This window comes from Dipodomys spectabilis, unplaced genomic scaffold, assembly GCF_019054845.1.
Source record: "Dipodomys spectabilis isolate Male_0828 unplaced genomic scaffold, ASM1905484v1 ptg000026l, whole genome shotgun sequence".
In the NCBI taxonomy this organism is placed as follows: Eukaryota; Metazoa; Chordata; class Mammalia; order Rodentia; family Heteromyidae; genus Dipodomys; species Dipodomys spectabilis.
In genome coordinates, this window is record NW_024870703.1 from 7737772 (window position 1) to 7761155 (window position 23384).

General features: G+C 47.6%; 2 protein-coding genes across 3 annotated transcripts in view; one reads left to right on the top strand and one right to left on the bottom strand.

Annotated features, from left to right (window-relative positions):
- Window positions 1-736: 736 nt before the first annotated feature.
- Window positions 737-21777, bottom strand: Abcg8 (ATP binding cassette subfamily G member 8). 2 transcript variants are annotated; one of them, XM_042675505.1, is made up of 13 exons: window positions 21672-21777; window positions 14650-14751; window positions 12549-12705; window positions 9316-9554; window positions 8821-8953; window positions 8454-8723; window positions 6189-6351; window positions 6033-6110; window positions 4584-4783; window positions 3749-3825; window positions 2643-2910; window positions 1436-1563; window positions 737-1348 (listed from the first exon to the last, which is right to left on the bottom strand). In XM_042675505.1, the coding sequence occupies exons 1-13, from the start codon at window positions 21732-21734 to the stop codon at window positions 1211-1213; spliced, it is 2016 nt and encodes a 671-aa protein (XP_042531439.1). In that variant the 5' UTR covers window positions 21735-21777; the 3' UTR covers window positions 737-1210. The 2 variants fall into 2 exon arrangements, with proteins under 2 accessions (XP_042531439.1, XP_042531438.1); XM_042675504.1 differs by having other exon boundaries at window positions 14650-14754.
- Window positions 21778-22067: 290 nt separating this feature from the next.
- Window positions 22068-23384, top strand: part of Abcg5 (ATP binding cassette subfamily G member 5) — a 29307-nt gene continuing 27990 nt past the window's right edge. Inside the window, exons 1-2 of the mRNA XM_042675508.1 lie at window positions 22068-22253; window positions 22816-22937. Coding sequence (XP_042531442.1) covers window positions 22105-22253; window positions 22816-22937 — 271 coding nt within the window. The 5' untranslated portion in view covers window positions 22068-22104. The remainder of the gene's footprint in view (window positions 22254-22815; window positions 22938-23384) is intronic.

Consider the following 23384-nt stretch of genomic DNA (forward strand, 5'->3'; position numbering starts at 1 on the left):
GTCTATAACCCATGTGTTTAGGAGTAGCAAGTAAATTCAACCCTCTGCAGTGTGGAGCAAGGCACACTGGGCCATACATGGGCTCTAGAGCCCTGGCCTTTCTCTTCCCTGGCCTCACTTGCTCAGAATCCACTAGTCAAGTCATTGTTCTTCGCCTGTAGCTGGAATAACAAGATGTGCCATCACAAATGGCCATTGGTTGAGATGGAGTCTTGTGCACTTTTATGCCCCTGGTCTCTAACCTGATCCCCTGGTGGCTCCAGCTATGGTTGCATGTTTGAACTACCACTACCAGCTCTCATTTCCAGACCTATCCTCAGTTGCTAGGGTTATAGCTGCCTTTCAGGTTTCGCCTACTTCTAACTCCTGAAAGACCACAAAGGCTTTTCTGAGCCCCTTATCACTTCACTACACAGTAGCTATGTGCCCTTGGCAAGGTGAATTTGTGCCTCTGTGTCCCCACCTATAAAATGGGACACCCTTACTGCAAAGGGTTATCTTGATAATAAATGAGGGTGTCCACATTAACTTATTTTGCATCAGATCTGCCATGGAGCCAGATGCTCAATCAATTTTTCAATTGGTCACGTTAGCTCTTGGAGCCCCTGACTCGGCACAAATGGAAGAAGACACCACATCTCCATTAGGTCACTTGTTTTCTTGCAGGGTTGAGGATCGACAGCAGGCTCTGGTATAGGTTAGGCACATGCTCTACCACAAGTTACACCCTCAGGCCTGATTTAAGTCACTATATTGAGAATGGCATTAACTCACCGTCTGGGGAAAGTATAAAGGATGAGGCTAAACATTTTGCTAGCTATTACATTGTTCTCTCTGGGTTCTAGCAATTCCTGAGGAGCCCAGCTACTGGATTCATGCCTAACATGCTTTCATCCTATCCTGTGATGCCTTTTTAAAGACATTTCCAAAGGAAATAAATTATCAATGTTGTAGATGCCACCAAGTTCCTGTTTTCTCCTTCCCCACCTTCAAAGCTCTGGCCAGTGATCACAATTTCCCTTTCAACTGTCTTTATTCTACTGCCATCCTGTGGCTGACCTGTGCCACTGCAGCACCATGGGGCATATGTCATTGAGTGTCTGGATCCTCATTGTCCTAATTGTCACCAGGAAGGGGCTTCTTGAGAGGCAGGGAGTGCAATCAAGAAGCTGCTCAAGTCCCAACCAGTGCACAGGAGCCTGGGTATGCATCACCAGTCTTGACTTGACTTCTGTTTGATGAATCTCAAGGACATATAGTACAGGAACAGGAAGCCACTGCTGATGCCCATGACGATGACGTAGATGATGTGGAGCGGGTATGAGTTCAGGTCCATGGCGTCGAGCATCTGGAGACACAGACATCCAGTGAGCTCATGAGCAAGGCATCCAGTTGATTGTTCCTTAATTTAGAACCCAAGGCCTTTGCCACTTACTGTATCTCCTGGGACAGTGAAGGTGGCATTGCCGACTTGCATGATGATAGGGCGCCTACTGAACTCTATTTTCATCAGCCCTGAGAAACACCACCGGAGGAAGGACACCTTGGAAATCCACGCAGGCGCTGAGGACAGCAAAAGCCACATTATTCCCAAGGTTTCGGCTGGCTGCTGTGTGTGTGGTACTGCTGAGGGAGGGCTATGCTAGCTCTAGCCCAGGAGAGAGGCCTAAAGGGCATTGGAGTGGTGGCAGGGGGAGGGTGAGAAACAGTTTCACCCACACGTGAAATCTGTAGCAATTCTAGAAAGTCATTAGCTGGGTTTCCTGCAGGTTCTCAGCTTCACAGAGCATTCAGCAGCCCCACACCAGAGATGACTTGGGTCAACCCTGACTCTGGAGCATTGTGGAGTGATAGAGATTGCATAAGCCTTGCTGAACTATTAAAAAAAAAGCGGGGGGGGGGGTAGCTAGGCACCAGTGGCTTATGTCTGCTGTAATCCTAGCTACTCAAGAAGCTGAGATCCTGAGATCTGAAGATTGAGGTTCAAAGCCAGCCCTGGCAGGAAAGTCCATGGGAGACAGCACCAATGAACTACCAAATAACTAAAAAGCTGGAAGTGGAGCTGTGGCTTAAGTGGTAGCGCTCTAGCCTTGAGCAAAGAAGCTCAGGAACAGCACTGGGGTCCTAAGTTTAAGGCCCAGTAGTGGCATGCACACACACACACACACACACACACACACACACACACACACACACACACACACACACACACACACACACACACACACACACACAGCCTGGCAGAAGACAGGATAGGAAAGTGAGGAAAGGTTTCCATAGAGGGTACAATGGGCTGGAGGTGGCAGAACTGCTCAGGAGGGGCAGCAGGGAGCAGGCAAAGCTTGCGCTGCATGGGTGAACCCTGTCCATAATCCAGGGTCCAATGATGACTTTCATGTGGAGATTCAGCCAAGGGGATGCAGTCAGGGTGACTTAGCATCTGCAAGGGCTTTGAGGAGGGGGTCACCTGTCTCCTCTAATAGAACCATGCCCATGGCCTGCAGGATAAAAGGCATCTGTTTGCCAGCCTTGGGGGCCCAGGGGTCTAAATGATCAACATCTACCTCAAAGGAAAGCAGCCTCCACTAGCCACATGAAGAGGATCTTAGGTGCTTAGCCAGGAGAGGCGGAGAAATCCTCACCTATCCACAGATTGTCCAAGTTGATCATGAAGCCCCCGGTGAGGTAGAAGGAGTTATAGAAAGCGTTGCAGAAGAAGGAGGACATGTGGAAGGTGGGCAGCATGGCGGCGGCAGCCAGAGCCATGGTCCTGCAGCAGAAGACCACCAGCCACACCAGTACAAAGTGCAGCAGGAAGGGCTCAATGCCTGGCCGCAGGTTGGTCAGCCAGTAGATGGTCATCCCGTAGATGCTGATATAGGCGCAGTGCTCAGGCAGCTCCCCTAGGATCTGCAAAAGTACAGGCCTTGGGTCCACGGCCTTCATTTGTCAATATTTTACCACATACAAGCCAGGTGCTGGTGTCTCATGCTTGTGATCCTAACTACTCAGGTAGTTGAGATCTGAGGATAAAGATTCAAGGCCAGCCCACACAAGAAAGACTCTTATCTACAGTTCACTAACAAAAGCCACAATGGAGGTATGGCTCAAATGGTAGAGCACCAGCCTTGAGTGAAACAGGCAATGAAGAGCATGAAGCCCCAAGTTCAAGCCCCAATACAGGCATATGCACAAAAATAACATCGAATGTTCACGTGTTCCACCAACACAATGCCAGCATTCCTTCCTGGTGCACACTGGCCGCTGTAGGAGGATGCTGAGGTCCGGCAGGTGAGCCTGTTCTCCCTGCACCCCAGAGGGCAGCCTAGGGCTGTTTCCACAGGATGGGAGCTGGTACCTACTCTCCTAAGACCTGATGTCAGGTCCCCCCACCCCTCACCCCTGCCCAGATCTAGTTAGTTGTGTGGCCGTAGGAACTTCGCTCAGAGCTTCCTCTTTCTGGCAGCCTGACCTGTTCCAGGGCTCTGGAGAGGTAAAGGTTGCTAAGCCAATCCCATCTCTTCCTTTACAGGTCCCTGCTCACCAGAAAAATATCACTCCTGGTTCATAGGCCAGGCCTTTGGGTGACTGTTAAAAGAATATCTAGTCTTTGAGATTCTCCTAGAGAATGCCATCTCTGTAATTGCCAAGCATGTACACCTGGGGTTTCCACTACTTTCCTGCAGTATTTTGGCAAAGCTGTACAGCTTTCTTCACCTAACGTGTGCTTTCCACCCTGGCCAGTCACCTTGGCAAAGAAGTAGGGGCCAGTGGTGTACAGCCCATCCTCCATCTCGTGGTACAGCATGGCCCTCTCCGAGTGACCTGGAAAGGAGAAAGGGGAAGGGAGCGATGACTCGGTCATCTACGTTTTCTGATTTGGCTTCCTCTTTATAAACACTCTAAGTATACCATCTAAACTTCTTAAGTTGTGTGTGTGTGTGTGTGTGTGTGTGTATGTGTGTGTTGTTCATTTATGTGTGTTTGTATGTGTGTGCTGGTCCTAGGGCTTGAACTCAGGGTCTTGGCACTGTTTCTGAGCATTTTTTTTACTCAAGGCTAGAGTTCTAACTCTTAAGCCCACAGCTCCTTTTGGCTTTTTTTTTTTCTGTTATTGTTTGTTTTGTTTGTTTATTGGAGGTAAGAGTCTCTTGGACTTTCCTGCCAGGGCTAAATAAACTGCGATCCTCAGATCTCAGCCTCCTGAGCAGCTAGGATTACAGACTTGAGCCCCTGGCACTCGGCTCTTAAGTTGTATTTGTTTTTTAACCAGGCACAGTGAAGCCACCTTGATGCAGAGGCTGTGGGAAGTCTAGACTTTGGGAAAGGCTCTGTGGCTTGTGCATGTCTGTCAAGTACAAATCCTGCGAAGAGACTAACAGCTAAGACTCCATAATTTGCCTTCATTAGCATATTAATATGCAAACTTAAAAAAACAATAGCTGTCATTTATTTTACAATCACAATGATATTATTCTGTAAAGCTATTGTCCCCAGGTGCTCAGAGATGCACAGAGGTTGACCTTGGTCCAAGATACCCCCTGTCCTGGAGCCCCACCGTCATGAGAGCAGGCGACACTCACATTTGGAGGTGACACCCAGAATCACATTGAAAGGGACAAGTGCTCCGATCATGAACAAGAGGGCTGTTGTGTCCATGAAGGAAAGCTTGGTGGCCCCGTGACCATAGTAGAGGAAGCCGATGATGAGAGCCAGCAGGCAGGCCTCTGCTCCGTGGATGAGGAGAGTTGGCAAGTCTCGGAAGTCATTGGAAAGCTGACGGCTTAAAACAACAAAAGAAACACAAAACACAAAAAGACGTCAGAAGAGCAACATACCCCAGCCCTGTGACCTGGTGATCGCCTGAAGTCTCTTTTTTTTCCTAATTTATAGAATGGGGTTGGTCACACCTACTTCACAGGAACATTGAGGATCCCATCAGAAAATGGATGAAAGTTTCTGTACACAGTAGATAATAAATGAATCATGATGGCTTTGTACAAAGGTACAGGATCTCACCATATAGCCCTGGCTGACCTGCCTGAACTCAAAAATCTTTGTCTCAGCCTCTCGTGTGCTGGAATTACAGGCATAACTACCATATCTGGCCAATGATTATTACTTTTTTCATCAGTGTATCAGCCTGACAATTCTTAGAGAAATTGTGCTGAGAGAAAAAAATCAATCAGATCCACAAAGTACAGTTGAGATGTTTGCCACAGCATTGCGTATTTCATAGCAAAGGCTCCCAAACAAATAACCGTCCACAGACTGGAATGGTAAAGGACTGTGGCTAATGTTGAATGCTGGGAGGGGAGTGGTGGAGGTGGAGTCCTAACCAGGTAAGGGGCCCGGCTCAATCATATTTTTGAAGTAGATGACTGAATAATATGCAGAGCAGGATCCAGCCTGTGTATTAAAATGTTTCTGTCCGTGGAAATCACTGAAAAGACAGGTCTGGCATGAGAGCCTGGTTTCTTCAGAGGCTGGTGGGACAGGAATTCCTCCATTGCTAGTTTAAATTTCTTGTATTATCTCCCTTTTTCACAATGACTTTAGGCTATTTCCAAGATCATTAGCCAGTAAGGCTATTTTAATTTTGTTTAGAGAATAAAAGTAGCAGGCCTGCTCTGTGTCTCCTGAGGGTCACGCTGCTTCTGAGGATTCTGGTTTGCAAACAATTCTACCTGTCTTCCTCCTTCAAACCGACACCCTCCCCCACCCTCTATCAACACTGGGCTCAAACTCAGGACCTTTCACTCTCCTTTAGCTTTTCGCTCAAGGCTGGCACTGTACCACTTGAGCCACAACCCCACTTCTGGCTTTTTGCTTGTTCATTGAAGGCAAGAGGCTTAGAAACTTGCCTGCCTGGGTTGGCTTCAAAACATGATCCTCAGATCTCAGCCCCCTGAGTAGTTGGGATTACAGGTGTGATCCACTGGCACCTAAGTCTCAAATTCACTTTTAATAGGAAAAACTTAATCTGGTATTTAGTGAGGTTTGTGGGGTAGGGACAAGGGAGAAACAATTACCGGATCAGGGTGGCAAATTGGTGTACAGCCCCAGATGGCTGAGGAGGTGAGCAGTCGGCGTCCTGTGGCAGGGTTGGGCTGATGGAGAAATATGTGGCTTAATGGCCAGGACCTGCTGAAGAAGGCTTGCCGGCCTGAGCCACGATCCCACCGTACCTCACAGCACGGGTGTCCGCATCCAGCTCCCTCAAGTCCGCTTTCCACACAAAGTCATCAAAGCCGCGTACTTTTTCTAGAAACAAGGCCGCTAGCGACTGAGCTTTCTCCATGGTGGCGACTTCCTGCTCTCGGCTGTGTCTGTCAATGCTGGTCAAGTCCACTATAAGCAGAGAATTCCAAGCCAGGTGTGATGCACCCTGGCCTGGGTCAGTTTCCTGGAGCTCCAGGACACTCCCCCCGTGGTTATGAAGCCAGAGACAGAGCAGGGAGCTGGCCCACAACCTTGTCAGACTTGATGTCATCTACAGAGGTCTACAGTGGATGGACATGGATGGATCATGAAGTGATCAACAGAAGAGGCCCTGGGTCCAGCTCCCCAACCTCACCCTGGCTCATTACAGAGAGAACCCAGGATAAAAAACCCTGACTCTATGGGCTGGGAATGTGGCTTAGGGGTAGAATGCTTGCCTAGCGTGCATGAAACCCTGGGTGTGATTCTTCAGTACCACATAAGCAGAAAAAGCCAGAAGCAGTGCTGGGGCTCAAGTGGTAGAATGCTAGCCTTGAGCAAAAAAGTTCAGGGACAGTAATCAGGCCCTGAGCTCAAGCCCCATGACTGACAGTTCATTATGCACCTCAAGTAAGAATCATGTCTATGAGGGGCCTTCATAGACTACCATTTGTTTCCTCAGTGCATGGCTACAGCTCCAAACACCAGATCTTTGTGGCAAACCAAGCTATATGTGACTCCTGCACCCCAGACTGCCCCAGGATTTATAGGCAAGGGCTCATACTGCCCCCAAAGAATATCACAACAACAAAAAAGCTGGTTTGAGATCATTGTGGGCATTTGGCTTCTGATAGTGCCGGTCCAGGCTTTCTTTAAATCTCTCCTTTATTGGCCAGGTTGGCAGGTGTCCTCTGTTCCCTTCTCTGAGGATGCTGGCCTGAGAATGACACACTGGCGGGAAGCCAGAATGGCATGCGCATATGGGGTAGAACTCCTTAAGAGTTCACCAAGGATGTGCAGAGGAAGGGCAGAGGCGGGGCCTGAGAGGAGCAGCCCATCCTTCAGGGGTGCAGTGGAGTGTGACTGAGGATGCTGCAGAAGCAGGAGTCACACATACCCGTGGAGTCCCAGTTCTGTGTCCCCCGGAAAGCATGCTATAGCAGGCAAAGTGTTGAGCTCTTCCAGCTCCAGTCTCCCATCTGCATAGATGGAGATGACCTTGGCCTGGCAGGGGAGTTGGGGGGTCAACAGGGAGCTTAGGACTACAAACCCTGATGTATGTCTTTAAGGAAATGGTGCCCATCTTTAGATTTATTGATGTATGCATGCATGCTGGTACTGAGGCTTGAACTCAGAGCCTTTCACTCTTACTTGGCTTTTTCACTCAGTCCTCACACTCTATCACTTGAGCCACACTTCTACTTCTGGCTTTTTGTTAGTTAATGGGAGATAAGAGTCTCATAGACCTTTCAGTCTGGTTCCAACCATGAACCTCAGATCTCAGCTTCCTTTAGTAGCTAGGATTACAGGCATGAACCACCAGCACCCAGCTTCAGATTTATTGGTGAGCTGCTGCCTACACTTTGCCATCCTGGGAAGAGCCTGAGGTTCCAGGTGACCTCGGGGATCAGCCACAGCTGGTCAACAGCTTAGTAGTCATGCTGTTCTACGCTGCCATAGTCCCCATGGGTACTATCCAGGAGGTGCCCTGAAAAAGCCACTGTTCTCTGGCAATGAAGGAAGTGGCTCATGTGAGCCTGAGTTTAATATCCTAAGCTCTCAGGGCCCAAGAGAAAGCCAGTCTGGAGAGCAGAGCAATTCTCATGCCTCAGGATTCATTGGGAAAAGCCAACATAAAGACCCTGGGCTGTCCCTGCCCTGGGTCTGTCCATCCTGCCATACCTGACAACTCCCTGCTAGGAACCATCTTCAGATTTCCCTGGTGTCTGGAACACTTTAAACATTCTGTTTCCTACAGAGTCTGAACACTTATAACAAGGGACCCAAGCCCTGCTCCATTCCGTGTCTGTTCCCACCCTGTTGGGCCCAGAGGATGGGCTTTGTCAGAAGCTGCGCTTTCCTCAATTGACCTTATTCTCCATCCTGCTCTGCCCAACATCTCTTTGCTGTTGTCTCTTGAATCTTTCCATCAAGTGTTCTTTTTTTGGGGGGGGAGGAGGGGAGGGAGGATTATTATGGGGTGGTGGTGGTGATGTGTACCAGGCCACTGGATGCTGGCCTGGCTGGCTCACCATAGAAGTCAGCAGGGTTGCTGTAGCGGGGACAGGGGTAGCCGATGGCTGTGAAATACTGGATCATGTGCTGCGCCGCCCCCAGGTAGACGGTGGTGCCGGATGTCATCAGGAGAACCAAGTCAAACAGCCTGAAGATGTCGGAGCGGGGCTGGTGGACGGAGATGAGCACCAGCCTGTTGCCTTTGGCCAGCCGGGATAAGGTTTTCACCAGGTTGTGGGCGGTGAAGCTGTCGAGGCCGGAGGTGGGCTCGTCCAGCATGAGGATGCCTTCCCAACACAGAGGAAGGGGCCGGGTGACGGGGCCGGCCTGAGCCAGGCAGCTGCTCATCTCAGGCCCCTCGCCCCTTCCACTTCCAGACCTCACCTGGGTTCCACAGAAGCTGCACCCCGATGCTCACCCTCCGGCGCTCACCCCCAGACACCCCACGCACATACATGTTGCCCACGCGGGTGTCGGCACAGGGCCTCAGCCGCAGCTCTGCAATCACGTCCTCCACCTGGGGACACAGGAGAGGTGCAAAGTCGTGAGACACCAGGGGCTGTGGACTCAAGCTATGGAAGCATCTGCAACTCCGCTGGGATCTCAGCATGCAGGAAGAAGGCGGCCCCAGCATTTGACTTCCCTGGTTCAGTTCGTGTCCACCTACCCTGTGTCTGTGCCCAGCTTCAGAGCAGATCACTATGCAGGCCACAGACCTCCTGCCCATGGGAGCTCCAGCAAACACGCTCACAAATCCACACACACTCATCACACATTTGATAAGCACCCCAAAAGGAACCCACTGGGGCAAGATAGTTTCCCGGATGCTGAGTGGTGGTGTTCAGACTCAACCTACCCACCACCAAGTCCGTTAGTTACCCTTTTGTCACGCTGGGCCTGGGAGAAGGTCCTGGGCAGCCGCATCTGGGCCACAAAGGCCAGGGTCTCCCTGACTGTCAGATTGGGGAGCAGCTGGTCATGCTGGCGCACGTGGGCCACGCTCTTCCGCACCAGCTGACGCGTGCTGGGCTTCCCATTGATCCAGATTTGGCCCGACTTCATCTTGCCACCATGGTCTCGGCCTGTGATCACGTCTAGCAATGAGGCTCTCCCACAGCCTGCAAAGGCCCAGAGACATGGCTGAGGACACAGCTGCGTCAGGGCCACTCAGCAGCCCGCACTTCTTATCTATTCTCCAGCATCCAGACTGCTCTATCTTTGCACAAAGGACCAAGCATTGGGGACCATAGACTGTTCCTAAGATCCTACCCAGCATGTGGAGCTTCAGGTCTTTTGTCTAAAGCCAACTTGTGCCTGTTGGGGGCTTGAGAACTCGCTGATACACTTCAGGCCAAGTCAACCATAGGCTGCAGGACAGTAGAAGGATGGAGGCCTGACTACCACACATCTGTTGTGCCTGGAGGGCTTGTTCCCTCCCCCGCCCCCAACCACCCCAGCAGCAAGCCCTGGGCTGATAGCATTGTGAAGTTTTGCCACTATTTGCCACAGAGGTGCCAGAAACTTCTCATCATCCATCCTCAGAAAGCTGGCTTTGTGGGAACAACTAATTTGGAACAGACATAGGGTGTCTTTTAAAAATGCAAAAACAGAACCTATTTTGTGAAATAAGGAAGAAAAACCACCACTGAGATGTAGAAATGATTTTTTTAAAAGCACAAGGGACACATGGATTCTAGGTTCTGAATGTACCTACATCTTTTCTCTTATTTTTAGCAGTAGTACCTTTTATTTTCCTTTTTACTTAAAGGAAGGACAATCCTTGATGCTCAAATTAACACCACCCGCTATTTCTGAATGATGTATCAGTTACTACTGATTTGCATCATACAGAATCTAGTTTCCAAAAGTATTCCATAAGGCTCCTTCTCAACAGCCATCCCAACTGAGAATGTGAATTGGGCTCAAGCTTTGGAATGGGGAAAAAGATCCATCCAGGTGAGGTGTTAGCTTCTTTTCCATGAATATCAAACCTTTTTTAGGAGGATTTCTGTTTGGTTTTTTGTTCTCTTGATAACAATAGACATGTGATAAGTTCTCCTGGCCACCGCCAATTGCAAAATCCAAAAGTCACGTGATCCTCCTGCTTAACTGCCCAGAGGCTCGGAGTAAAAGCAGTCTTACACCTTGCCATCTGGGTGCACCTCATATAGGCCTCCTGTGAATTAAGGGGCAGCAAAACTGCCAGGAAAGGGAACCAGGGTTTAGAGACCTCAGCCCTGTTACCTACTCGGCCTCAGACATTGGTTCTGGTCTCTGAGTATGTGAGGGACTTTGCCATGGGATCCCACATGGGAAGGGTACATTTCTGAAGCAAAGCTTTTGAGATGTATGGGTAGACTTTGCAGCAGAGGGTGGGTGTCTAATGCATTTAGAAGACTTGGAACCTGGAAACAAACTCCATAGGTATTCAAGGCCTTTATAAAGTAGCTGGCATTTCTCCATCAGTAAATTCATTCCTCAGAAAACAGTTTTCGCATTGTTGATTCTCTACACAAGAAGCTAAATTTTATTTAAAAAATATGGGAAGTTCTCTCTCTCTCTCTCTCTCTCTCTCTCTCTCTCTCTCTCTCTCTCTCTAGTAAAAGTCATATGAAGTATAATGGGGAAACTATTCTGAGAAACTGTTCTAATAATTTTGATCAAGTAAACATGAAGGTGAAGCCAAGCCTCACTGAACCATAATATTATTCAATATAATTCCTGTTCAGCCTCTCTGAACTTCACTTTCCTTAATCACAAATCAGGGCTATTATTGCCTAGAGAATCTTATATACCAGTTATCAGCATGCTGACTCTTACTAAAAGCCCATGTGTTCCCTAGATGGTAAGGTAAATTCAAGAAGAAAAGGCAGATTAAAAAAAAAGCTACCAGAAGCTGTAACTCAAATAACACTGCCCTCCTTCTATTTTTTATCTTGTTTAGATCAGAATTGCAGAGATAGTGGGAGGGACTTAATGAGTTGCATGTTGTCTCAGTTACAAAGTACATTTACACATCCTAACTCATGTGATCTTTGGCTAGACAACAAGCAACTTCTCTATCAGAGGAGTGTAAAAGTTGGGGCAGCTGTTCAAAATATTGAGTAACCTCTGTCTTTGGAAATGATTAATTAAAAAGTAGAAAGTGCTTTCTCTTAACACTGCAGAAGTGTGTCCCAGGAAGAAACACTGGATCTGAGTATCAAGAGATCAAGTTCATGCTCTAGATCGACTTTAAATGTGTGTCCTTAAGAGATTCACTTGACATCTTTGGATTTAGTGTCTTCATCTATTTAAATGAAAGGGAATGTTGTATGCACACATGTGCATGTGCAAAAGAACACACTGGAAGTATCAAAGAATAGATCATTTGAAAATCTTCCTCTAAAAATGCTTCCCAACTGTTGGGATGGAGGCATGGCTCAAGTAGAAGAGCACTCACTAGCAAGTGCAAAGCACTGAGTTCAAACACCAGTTACTACCAGATCGGTAGGCAGGTAGGTAGGTAAATAGATAGATGATAGATAGATTGACCGATCAGTTGATTTCCATACTGGTATGCAGAGAAGCAGAACTCTGTCCTTCAAGTTCCCCATTAGCTGTATTGTTCTATAGTTTAAAATTTAGCCTGCACAAGTGACTGAAATGCTCCAAGGTTTAAGGCCAGTTCTATGCTGGTGGTTGAAGGTTGTACTCTGGTATGGAGGGGGAGAGCTGTGGCGGGGCTTTGCCTAGTCATTGTCTGACCATGACCTGACTCTGGCTGTGGAGGGAATGTCCTGAGAGGGTGCCCTTGTGGCTGGTGGAGGCCCTGGAGAGAACATTATGTCCCAAAGCTGCAGCCACAGCATCTGTCTTTGGTTAATATCTGCCCTGAGACAAGATCATCAGTCAGCTTCAGGTGAACAAGAGACACTTGTGATCCCCTACATAGCAACAGCTGTGAGCCAGTGAACAGAAGGGCTGGCCCTTGAGCCCAGGTCTCTCTAACCTGTGCCTGTGCCCTCAGCCACTCTGCCACATTGGTATACTAGATAGTAGAGTTCAATAAGCAGCATCCATGTGTCCAAAGGAGCGAGAAGCCACGGCCCCACTATTTGCCTTCATGGTACCTGAGCTCCCTATGATGGCCAGCATCTGTCCACTTCTCACTTTGAAGCTCAGGTTCTGGATGCCCAGCTCACAAGAGTCTTTGCTCTTTTGAGACATCCAAGGTATTTTGAACTGAGCCAGCTGCTCAAACCAAGGCACCTGGGAGGCCATGTCCACCTGTAGGGAAAGGTACCAGAGAGTTCTTCAGAGAGCTGAATAGCTAAGAGGGTGTCAGAAACTCATGTTCAACTTCCCTGTGCTCTGTGTGGCCCTTCCCATAGGAGATATCCCTCTGTGGGTATCCTCAGGCATACCTCTACCCAGATTCTACTAGCACAGAGGTGGGACCCCACCCTGTTGAGAACCTGAAACTGCTGTTTCTGGTCTAGATTGGGAAGGAGATGGGAGAGCATGTAGAATAAGGGAAAATAAAATAACTTCTCAGGTGATTACGATGTGCAAGACATTGTGTCCATTGCTTCCATCATTAGCCCTTTCAGTTGCACTGCAAATTTGTACCATAGGTGTTACTGTACTGTTTTACAGATGAGGTTCAGAGCAGTGAAGTAATTTACTTGAGCTTACACAGATAATAAGTGGCAGCAAAGAGAAGGATTAGGTTGTTCTAACATACCCACAGGTGTGAGTGAGTGGGCCAGATTGGGACCTCTCTGGCTCCATCCAGGGCCTTACCTAGGGAGCATGTGCATTCTGCCTTGGGAAAGGGGAGTAATAAGGGTTGTTGATTTTGATGCAAGTGTTTCTGAAAACTCCTGAAAGGCCAATGGTTGTCCGGGCAGTTGTTCACGGTGTCTTATTAGCTTCAGGGACAGGACATTTGTCAATATAAATATAGATACATTGCTGGGCACTGGTGGCTCATGCCTGTAATCCTAGCTACTCAGGAGGCTGAGATCTGAGGATCACGGTTCAAAGCCAGTCCGGGCAGGAAAGTCCATGAGACTATCTCCAATTAACCACCAGAAGACCAGAAGTGGTGCTGTGGCTCAAGTGGTAGAGCGCTTGCCTTGAGCTGAAGAGCTGAGGGACAGCACCCAAGCCCAGAGTTCAAGCTCCACGACCGACAAATAAAAATAAACAAATATATATATATATATACATGGAGATACATAAATGCATGAAATCTAAATAAAGTCTATACTTTGATTTCTTTTTAGATCATATAGATCTAACTTTTGTCAAATAAAAATGTATGAACTTTAGTTATTAGAATTGTATCTCCTTCCTTCCGTCTTTCTTTCCTTGCTACCTTCCTTCATTCCTCCCTCCTTCATTACCTTTCTTCTTTTTTTGTGCCAGTACTAGGGCTTGAACTCAGGGTCTTGCATTCTCATTCAGGTTTTTTTTGCTCATGAATAGTACACTACCACTTGAACAATGCCAGCTGGTTAATGGGAGGTAAGAGTCCCATAGCTTTCTGCCTGGGCTTGCTTTGACCATCAATCTTCAGATCTCAGCCTCCCAAGTAGCTAAGATTACAAGCATGAGCCAGAAGCACGAGCCCATTGCTAATTTCCTAATGTGGGTAATTATTCTCTGCTATGCAAACTATTAACCTTAGGGGAAACTGAGTAAAGGGTCTATGGGAACACTATTATTTTTGTAACTTTGTCTAAAATTATTTCAAACTCTGGAGTTCCAAAGACTACCCCGATGGGCTCTCACACTTGGTTTCCATAAGGAGCCTGAGGCTTCTCCATGCCTCTTCAGCTGTGTGTGCACTGGTGAGGAAGGATATCTCTGTGAGGCTTCTACTTGACACACGAAGCCTGCACCCTCCATCCCAGGGCAGGATAGATAGTCTATGAGCAGTGCTCACACTCCTCCTCGAGGAATTCTTTTTTTTTTTTTGTTTTTGTTTTTTTTTTGGGGTCCAGTCGTGGGGCCTGAACTCTGGGCCTGGGTGCTGTCCCTCAGCTCTTCAGCTCAAGGCTAGCACTCTACCTCTTGAGCCACAGCGCCACTTCCGGCTTTTTTTCTTTTTGCTTATGTGGTGGTGAGGAATCGAACCCAGGGCCTCATGCATGCAAGGCAAGCACTCTACCACTGAGCTACCTTCCCAGCCCCTCGAGGAATTCTTGTGAGAGTGTAGGCCCCTACCTGGTAGGTGAGGTCTCTGACCTCCAGCGTGTTGGACTGGCCACTGTAGGTGAAGTACAGGCTGTTGTCACTTTCAGAGGAGAACAAGCTATCCTGGAGGACCTGCTGGGAGACATGGCAGGTGAAACCACTGAGGATGCAGGCAAAGAAGGAAGGAGACCCCAGAAGAGAGAGCAGTGGCTTACTATCTGCTTGAGATCCCAGGTTGGCAGGAGATGGGCTGGAGCAGGGCAGTGAGGAAATGGGAGCGGTGAGAAGAGCACATCTACCCCTCCCTCAGGAGATGTTGGGATTCTCCTAGGACTGCTCCATCCCTGGAGAATCCTAGCTGAGGGCCTGTGGGCCAGAACCCAAGCAGCTGAGGATGAGTGACACCCAGACTCCACATGGGAAGAGCTGAGTGGGAAGACCTAAGCTGTGAGCAGGTAAACGTAACCTTCAACTTTCCCATTCCATCAAACGGCTTAATAATATCTCCTAATGCCAAATAGACATTGCACATGAAAGGGTAACAGCTAGCAGCAAGTTAATACTCAACCTGTCAAGATGCCTTTCCAAGGAGCGTTGTATCTGATTTTGTTTGTTGGTAGGTTGGTCAGTCCTGGGGCTTGGATTCAGGGCCTGGGTGCTGTCCCTGCGCCTCTTTGTGCTCCAAGCTAGTGCTTGACCACTTGGCCAGAGTACTACTTCAGGCTTTTTCTGAGTATTTCATTGGAGGTAAGAGTCTCTGGACTTTCCTGCCTGGGCTTGCTTTGAACCATGATTCGCAGATCTCAGCCTCTTGAATAGCTTAGATTACAGGCATGAGCCACCAGAGCCTGGCTTGTAGCTAACTTTTTAAAAAAATAATATTTTTATTATTATCTTTAAGTAGTTGTACAAAGGAGTTGCCGTTTAACCAGTTTATGAATACACTATATCCTCAACATTGTTGCCCTTTGTAACATTCTCATCCATCCCTCCCCACCCACCTCTTCTCTCACTCTGCTTAATTTTGTAGGACATACATTGGATTCTTGTAGGCATTTTCCCTTATCTGACGTTAATGAGGAATTTTGTGCAACAGAGGTATTGAAGACACCTTGGGCCAGTTCAGAGGCAATCTCTATTCTCAACTCTACCACATTATCACTACCATCACCAACACCATCACCACGACTATCACTGTCACCATCACCATATCATATGGTTGTTCTTGCTGAAATAGTGGTATACTTGTGCATTTTATTTAATATCTAATTTTTACATTGTACATAAGTATAGGTACAAAGCAATCATTTTATATATAATCTGAACATATAGATGCTTAAAATATCATATATAACATATAAATATAATATACAGCATATTACATAATAATGATTAAATAAAGCTAAGTATTACTCTTTTTTTGTTGGTCATGGAGTTTGAACTCTGGGTTTGGGCACTGTCCCTGTGCTCTTCAGCTCAAGGCTAGCACTCCACCACTTGAACCACAGAACCACTTCTGGGTTTCTGGTGGTTAATTGGAGATAAGAGTCTCACAGACTTTTTTGCCTGGCTGGCTTTGAACTGCAATCCTCAGATCTCAACCTCTTGAGTAGCTAGGATTACAGGCGTGAGCCATCGGCGCCCAGCCTAATTATTACTTTTATTGCCCTAATCATTTCTTTGTATTGGGAACCTCTGAACTCTTCTCTCCTGGCTCTTTATAACTATGCCCTAGACTGTTGTAAACTATGGACACCTTGCTGTACTGTAGAAAGATAGAACTTATTTCTCCTATCTACATTTCGATGCCCAATATCTGACCTCCTTTCATGCCCTTTCCTCCTCGCTTTCCTTACCTGGAGTGACCACTGTTCTCTAGTGGTCACTACAGCTAAGGAAGTGGCAGAATCTTTGTTTTTAGTTTTTACAGAATTGAAGATCAAACCCATGGCCTTGCTCATGCTAGGCAAGCGCTCTAGCTCTGAGCTACATCCAGGCCCCAGTGATATATTTGAAATTTGACACATTTATGTTTCATAGTAGGTAACTTGGAGTGGTATTAACTGCCAGCAGATCTGATGGTTCTTCAGTCAAGCAGGCAACAAACACTGACTTGAGAGCCTACAGCTGCAGCTCAGAGTCTGTGATGCAACAGTGAAAAAGACTATCTTTGAGAAAGCTTAAATTTTAGTAAGACAGGCATTAGGACAGCATGAGAGTGCTCATGGTAAGCATCTGGGGCTACACAATACCCATGTGTACACTGATCCATGTATGGTTTAGAGGGAAAATAACATCCAACGTCTCTGCACTAATGGTTCAGGAAGAGAGCCTTGGAAAGAACATTCCAGATTTTTGAGGGGGAGGGGGGTGGTTAGAGGCAGTTAAATACAGGTGATCATCTGTCTCCAATGAGCAACCAGCAGAGCTCTAGAGAGTGTAGAAAAACAGCACACTAAAGCTACTTATATGGTTGAATGTTGGAACCATCACTAAAATTTTCCAGTGAAGTGAACATTTATCCAAAAGAGCACAGATTAGGATACAGTAAAGCCACTAGCACAACCATGTTCACTGTAGCATTATTTACCATAGCCAAAATATGGAATCAGCCCAGATGCCCCTCAATGGATGAATTGGTCAAAAAAATGTAGTATAGTATATGTATAAAATAGAATTCTTCTTATCTATCAGAAAGAATGATATTGTACCAGTCATAAGGAAATGGGAAGACTTGGAAAAAATTACATTAAATGAAGTAAGTCAGACCCAAGGAAACACAGGTTGCATAGTTTCCCTCATTTGTGGTAGCTAGAATATGCCTATAAATCTACAAGAAAACATACTAAATGGTAAGAAAGGGGATACTGAAGTATAATAGACTCTATGGAGAACACTAATAGTGTAATTCTTTAGAAATATCAAGCTAAAACTCAACAAAACATCCAGGCACTGGTGGCTCATGCCTGTAATCCTAGCTACTCAGGAGGCTGAAATCTGAAGATTGCAGCACAAAGCCAGCCCCGGCAAGAAATTCCGTGAGACTCTTATCTCCAGCAAACCACCAGAAAACTGAAAGTGATGCTGTGGCTCAAGTGGTAGAGCACTAGCCTTGAGCTGAAGAGCTGAGGGACAGAGCCCAGGCCCAGAGTTCAAGCCCCACGACAGACACAAACAAACAAATGAACAAAAACAAAAAAACCAAAACCCTCAACAAAATAAGTACCAGGAAATGAGTCCTTGAGGGGGAGGGAGGGCAAGAGGAGAGAGTTAGAACAGAGGAGAATTCAGGCAAGCGTTCATTGCATATACCACAGGATTGAGAAAAACAAGGGAAGGAGTAGGTCACAGCGGGGTGAAGATGTTGATGGATGACACATATTAAGATACATTTTATACATGAGCTGCTTTGCTAAATGGCAAAAAAATGAATACATATCGTAAAAATTAAAAAAGCTGAGTGAAGAGGTGCGGTGGGAGGGAAGGGTGAGAATGTTGGAAGGGATGACGCTGATCAAGACACACTCTATTTATAAACTGCTTTGTTGAATGGCAACACCTATGTGCCACTACTTGAAGATAATAAAAATATTCGAAAAATATTGTGTAGTGAAAATATAGAGAAGCTAACACTCAGTTCAGGAGAGGAATTATCTCTGAGGAAGAGAGATGGGGAGGAGAGTAGGTGGAGTGAGGGTGAGCAGGCTTAAAGCTATGGGGAATTAGTGGTGAGCACATGGGAGATGGGAATAAACGGATTGGTTTGAAATATTTCACAATATGTTTTCAGTGTGAGAGGGTAAACGTATGAATAGAGCAACAGAGGTTTCCTCCCACGCGGATGGCCATGTGCTAATACTCCAAAGCAACAGGGGAGAGTGAGGGCAACGGAGGTGAGAGGATCTGTGCCCTCTGAGATGGAGACCAGAGTCCCTGTCGGGGGATCAAGGCTCTGTACCTGCTGGATTCTGGGTTAGCCCTGTGACTCTCTCCTCACCACTTCCCTCCCTACCACACATTTGACCTAGTTTTTCCAGTTCATTGTGTTAAACTACAGAAATGCTATCAAAAGTTCAAGGATTCACTCAATATGCATCCTCTCCTCTCTTCTCTTTTCTCTGTCTCACTGGCTCTCTGTCTCTGACTCACTGTCTGTCTGTCTGTCTGTCTTTGTCTGTCTGTCTGTCTGTCTATCTCTCTCTCTCTCTCTGTAGTACTTTGGTTCAAAATTAGGGGATCATGCTTGTTGGGCAAGTGCTTTACCATGACCCCTAGCCCCGTTTGCTTTAGTTGGCTTTTCAAATTGAGTATTGAGTTTATGCCTGAGCCTGGCCAGGGACTGTAAATTCTCCTTTCTCTCTGCCTCCCAAGTGTCTGGGATTACAGATTGTGCCACCCAGGCCCAGCCCTGCCTTACTGTTTTTAAAGCAAGCATCTAAGTCAATTGGCATCAGATATGAATTAACTTCCTTTGGCTGTCCCAAACCCAGATTGGATGACAGACAGAATGTTGCACTGAGGAAGGAAGTCCCAACATTGGGAGTTCAGAGTCCCATGTGCAAATGACCTCAAGCCCAGCTGACCTCTAGTTCATTGCTTTGAGTCGGGGAGGGCATTGGGGCATAGGGATAGAGCGCCAAGAAGGAAGACAGGTAAAAAGTTGAGAGGTTCCTGACTCCTTGCTCCAGGGTTCACTCCAGTCTCTCCCCGCTGGACCCCAACTGCCATAGGACTGGTTTTCAGGTTGCTACATGGGGAGCTTGGCTTTAGGAGGAAAAAAAATTCCTGCCTGGATTGGGGACCACTTCTGTTTCATTTAGAAGTATTTCCCTTGGCTCCCAGGATAGATTTGTTAGACTCTTCCTGAGGTTTTGACACACTCCCTGTATTTTTCAAATACTTAAATATCTATTCCGCTGACATTTTAATCAGTATGAATGTCAGAACATCATTTGAATTTCTGACAGGTGACACCCAAAAAAGCAAAAGCAGTTTTATTTGTAGGTAACCAGCTCAGCGCCTGCTGGGCTACATTGTAATTTCTCCTTGTATTAACTTCTGATCAAATTCCTGAGTCAGAGCAAAGGCAAGAAGGCAATCAGAGAGCACAGAGCACAAGTAGCTTGTTCTGAGATGAGGAGCTTGTGCTTGGAGAGAGAATGGCTGTGCTGGGGACTTGTGGCTGACAGGGATAATGCAGGCTTTGTTCCTGGCTGAGGGGACACTTCTGGACCTTTACTGAGATACTCCAACAAGGCCCCATGTAACTCAGCTCTGAAGCTCAGGACTCTCTTGTCCTCCGCTGAGCCTACCCTTATCCAGAGTGAGAGGAGTCTGTGGCCCACTGGGCCCCTAGCTCTCTAAGTACCCAAGGCCAGAGTCCTGTGCAACTGCCTCAGTTCCCTTCCCAGGGCTGGTATTCAGATTCTCCCAGACCCAGCTTCTAGAGCCCTGATTGATAATCAACAAACGACATCTGTCTGTGGTGGGCATGGTCTAAATGTGGTGGGCTGGGGTGATCACAGGACTGTGTGGCTTTCTTGCAGAGTAGATGGAGTGGAATGGAGGCTAGGCAGGGATGGGACGGGTTATGGCATTGCCTAGAAGCTGGCTCCCTTATGCCTTCCGCTATCTCATGCTACCACTTTCTAACCGCTACCAAGAAGCTTTCGATTTTCTGCATTTATTCCTATGTGCCAGTGGGGGCAGTGATCAAGGTCAAAAGAGAGAAATTGTTTTATTTAATGGTGCTTCGCTTGTTAAATAGCTTGTGTTTCTCTGTGTGTGTGTGTGCGCATGCGTGCACACTCGCACGTGCATCAGTTACTTACTGGGGCTTGAATTCAAGGCCTTGTATTTTTACTTGCCTTTGTTGCTCAAGGCTGGGCTTCTCTACCACTTGAGCCACACTTTCAACTAAGATCTTCAGGTCTCAGCCTCCCGAGAGGCTAGGATTATGGAGTAAGCCACCAGCGCCTGGCTGTTTGATAGCTTTTAAACATCTAGATACAGGTTAAATGGTCCATAACCTTTACTTCCAAGCCCTACAAATGTTAGGGCAGAACACTGGTTCCCAGAGCAACAGAAAGATTCAGGGTCTATTTGTATTTGAGGATGTGGGGTTTGGATAGTTCTTTGCCCTAAGCTGTGGTAGTAATTTTCAGGGCAGAAAGTACCCCCAAAATCCACCGCTGACTTCCTATCTTATTTAGCATTTGAGCACTGCCCTTCTGGTTGATGGGGTCATTCTTCACAGAGTTGGGTCTAGAGAGCACAACTCGTCATTGCTGTGGCTGTAAAACTGGCTAGGAATTGTGGATCCTTTGGGCCTGTCTGGTTTAATCAAGGTCAGTCCACAGGTCTGTGGCTTTTCTATTGGGTGGGGACTTGTCTCTGGCTGTGGTGCCCTTGGATTTCTTCTCTTCCTCCTCCCACAATAGGTAAAGACAGAAAAGTGGGGCGGAGTGAAGCAGAGATGGAATTCTGCTTCCTTTCCATCTTCCAATGTGGCCTCCTGTTTCAAGCCCTGCCCACAGCCCAGTCAAAGGACATTTATTAAGCAGATGAGGGAGAATGTCTTGTACCTCCACCTGCTGGCCACTTGACTTCTGTCTCTTCCTTCCAGCTCTTTCCCAGATCTGAGGACTTGCTTGCCTCACATTTCGACATTCCCACAAGTCATTGGCCCTCCTGTCACATTCATCATTTCACTCCCACTGAGATTCTTGGCCCGCCAGATGAGTCTCTAGTGTGTGAGAACATATTTCTGGGATGGAATTTCATTTGGAAAAATCAAATGGGCTCAAATCACCCATAAGAAAGTACCTCCTATCCAAGGGGCATTGCCTGAGGCAGAAAATGACCTCAAAGACCTCTTGGTGCTGAACCTGCTCTTTGCAACCCTCTGATGCCCAGGAAATGGAGGCTTGCAGCCACATCCACGCTGCCTGTGGCTCAGGCAGTCAATTAGGACCACCAAAAGCTCCTGGAGAGGGGCAAGAAAGGTCGTTTCTCCCCACCCACCAGGACTGAGGCATGTGGGGGTCACTCACCGAAGCATCTTGGGCAGAAGCCCCATTCCACAGCTCAGTCTGCACTGGGATCTTCTCAGCCATGGGGGTCCACACAGTTTGCACCTCTCAGCTGTATTCCTGTGGACCTCAGCTTGCTGCCCACCAGCCAGGTTCTCTCCCTACTTCTTAGAGCTGAACCAGCGGAGCCCTTCCGCTCTCTCCCAGCCTCTCTCCCAGCATTCCTCGCTGGCAAGCCCTCCCACAAACACGTGGAATGTTCTGCCCACTGCTAAGATAAGGACACTCTGTCTAAAGGTACATCAGATAATGGCACCTGCGGCCAAGTCCCTGTCCTGTTGCCTCCTGAGGAACTTCAGGGCTGGGCAAGGGAACAGGAGGGGCACTCAGCTGAAGCCACTCCAGGGAGGGTCAGGCCACCAGAAAATCCACCTGCCTTTGCTGTCTGTTGGCCATGAGTGAGCTCCCCTTTCTGACCCCAGCTGGGGCCAACGCATTCCAAGTAAACAGAACTTCCCAGAGCTCCCTTCAGGAGGTTCCTGAAGCCGCTGTCCCGGAGCCTCGGCACAGTCTAGGCGTCCTCCACGTCTCCTACAGCATCAGGTAAGGCGTGAACACACAGCCCGGCCTGGGCTCCTGCCCCCTACTCTGCCTCTCTCCACTAAGGGGACCATGGGGGGGGGGGGAAGGTTTTGTGCTGCCTCTTTAGTAGATAGGGTGGTGAGAGGAGAAGGGGAAGGGCTGCCACTGGGATATGAGGAACAACTGTGTATGGCCCATCCTCTTGCTCAGGGCAGGGCCTGCACATAAAACCCATGTCTGGTCTCTGGCCCATGTCCTCTTACCTCTTCCCATCGCTCACACTCCTTCTCTGGCTTGTCCATACTTCCCTGTGTGGATGGAGAGGGCACAGGGGACCCTGACACCTGGTGGAATGAAACCTTGGGTAGGAATCAACATTCCTATGTAGCATCTTCCAACCAGGTAGAGAACTTTCATTCAGGGCAGCTGCTGGCTGGCACTTTCCTGATACCAGTAGCCACTGCCCAACCAGGTTGACAGAGGCTGAAATACAGTTGGGAACCTGTCCAGAACAAAGTAGGGATCAGGACTGGGGACAGTCCTTCCAGGACTCCGTGATGCCTTTGTGGGATTTTCTTTAAAGCAATCGTGTCGGGCCCTGGTGGAATACCAGATCCTGTTGGCAGCGGTGGACTAGGCAGATCCTCAAGGACATCTCCTTGTACATCGAGAGTGGGCAGATAATGTGCATCCTAGGGAGCTCAGGTAAGTTTGTAAGCAGTTCTCTATTCTCAGTAAGGGCTTGGACAAAGGCTTTGACTTGATTTAAGTGCCACATTGGAGAAATTTGTGTATGGTGTATGGTAGTAGGGATCAAAATCAGGGCCTCATGCATGCTAAGCAAAAGCTCTATTGAGCTACATCCCCAGCCCTGCAGGTTAATTTGTATTTCCAAGTATAGAAAGAGCCCTGGAACAGTGGCTAGCACATATAGTCACACAGTGAACAATTTCCTAATTTCCTCCTCCCCAAAGATTGGCAAAAATAAAAGCCCTCTTAAATTGCATATTTGATTTACTGTTACTGTTTTTATTCATACGTATAATCAAGAAGAGAGAGAATAAGCCAGGTGTAATAGCTCATAGTTACCTGGGAGGCAAGGTATGGGAAGATCACAGTAGAAGGTCAGAATGGGCAAAAAATTTGTGAGAC

Coding starts and splice junctions, on each gene's coding strand:
- Abcg8 (XM_042675504.1), bottom strand. CDS start 21,734: ATGGCTGAGAAGATCCCAGTGCAGACTGAGCTGTGGAATGGGGCTTCT. Junction 6,352..8,453: donor CAACCCTGCTGACTTCTATG/GTGAGCCAGCCA, acceptor CTCTGCTTATAG/TGGACTTGACCAGCATTGAC. Junction 4,784..6,032: donor CAATTTGCCACCCTGATCCG/GTAATTGTTTCT, acceptor TGTTGTTTTAAG/CCGTCAGCTTTCCAATGACT.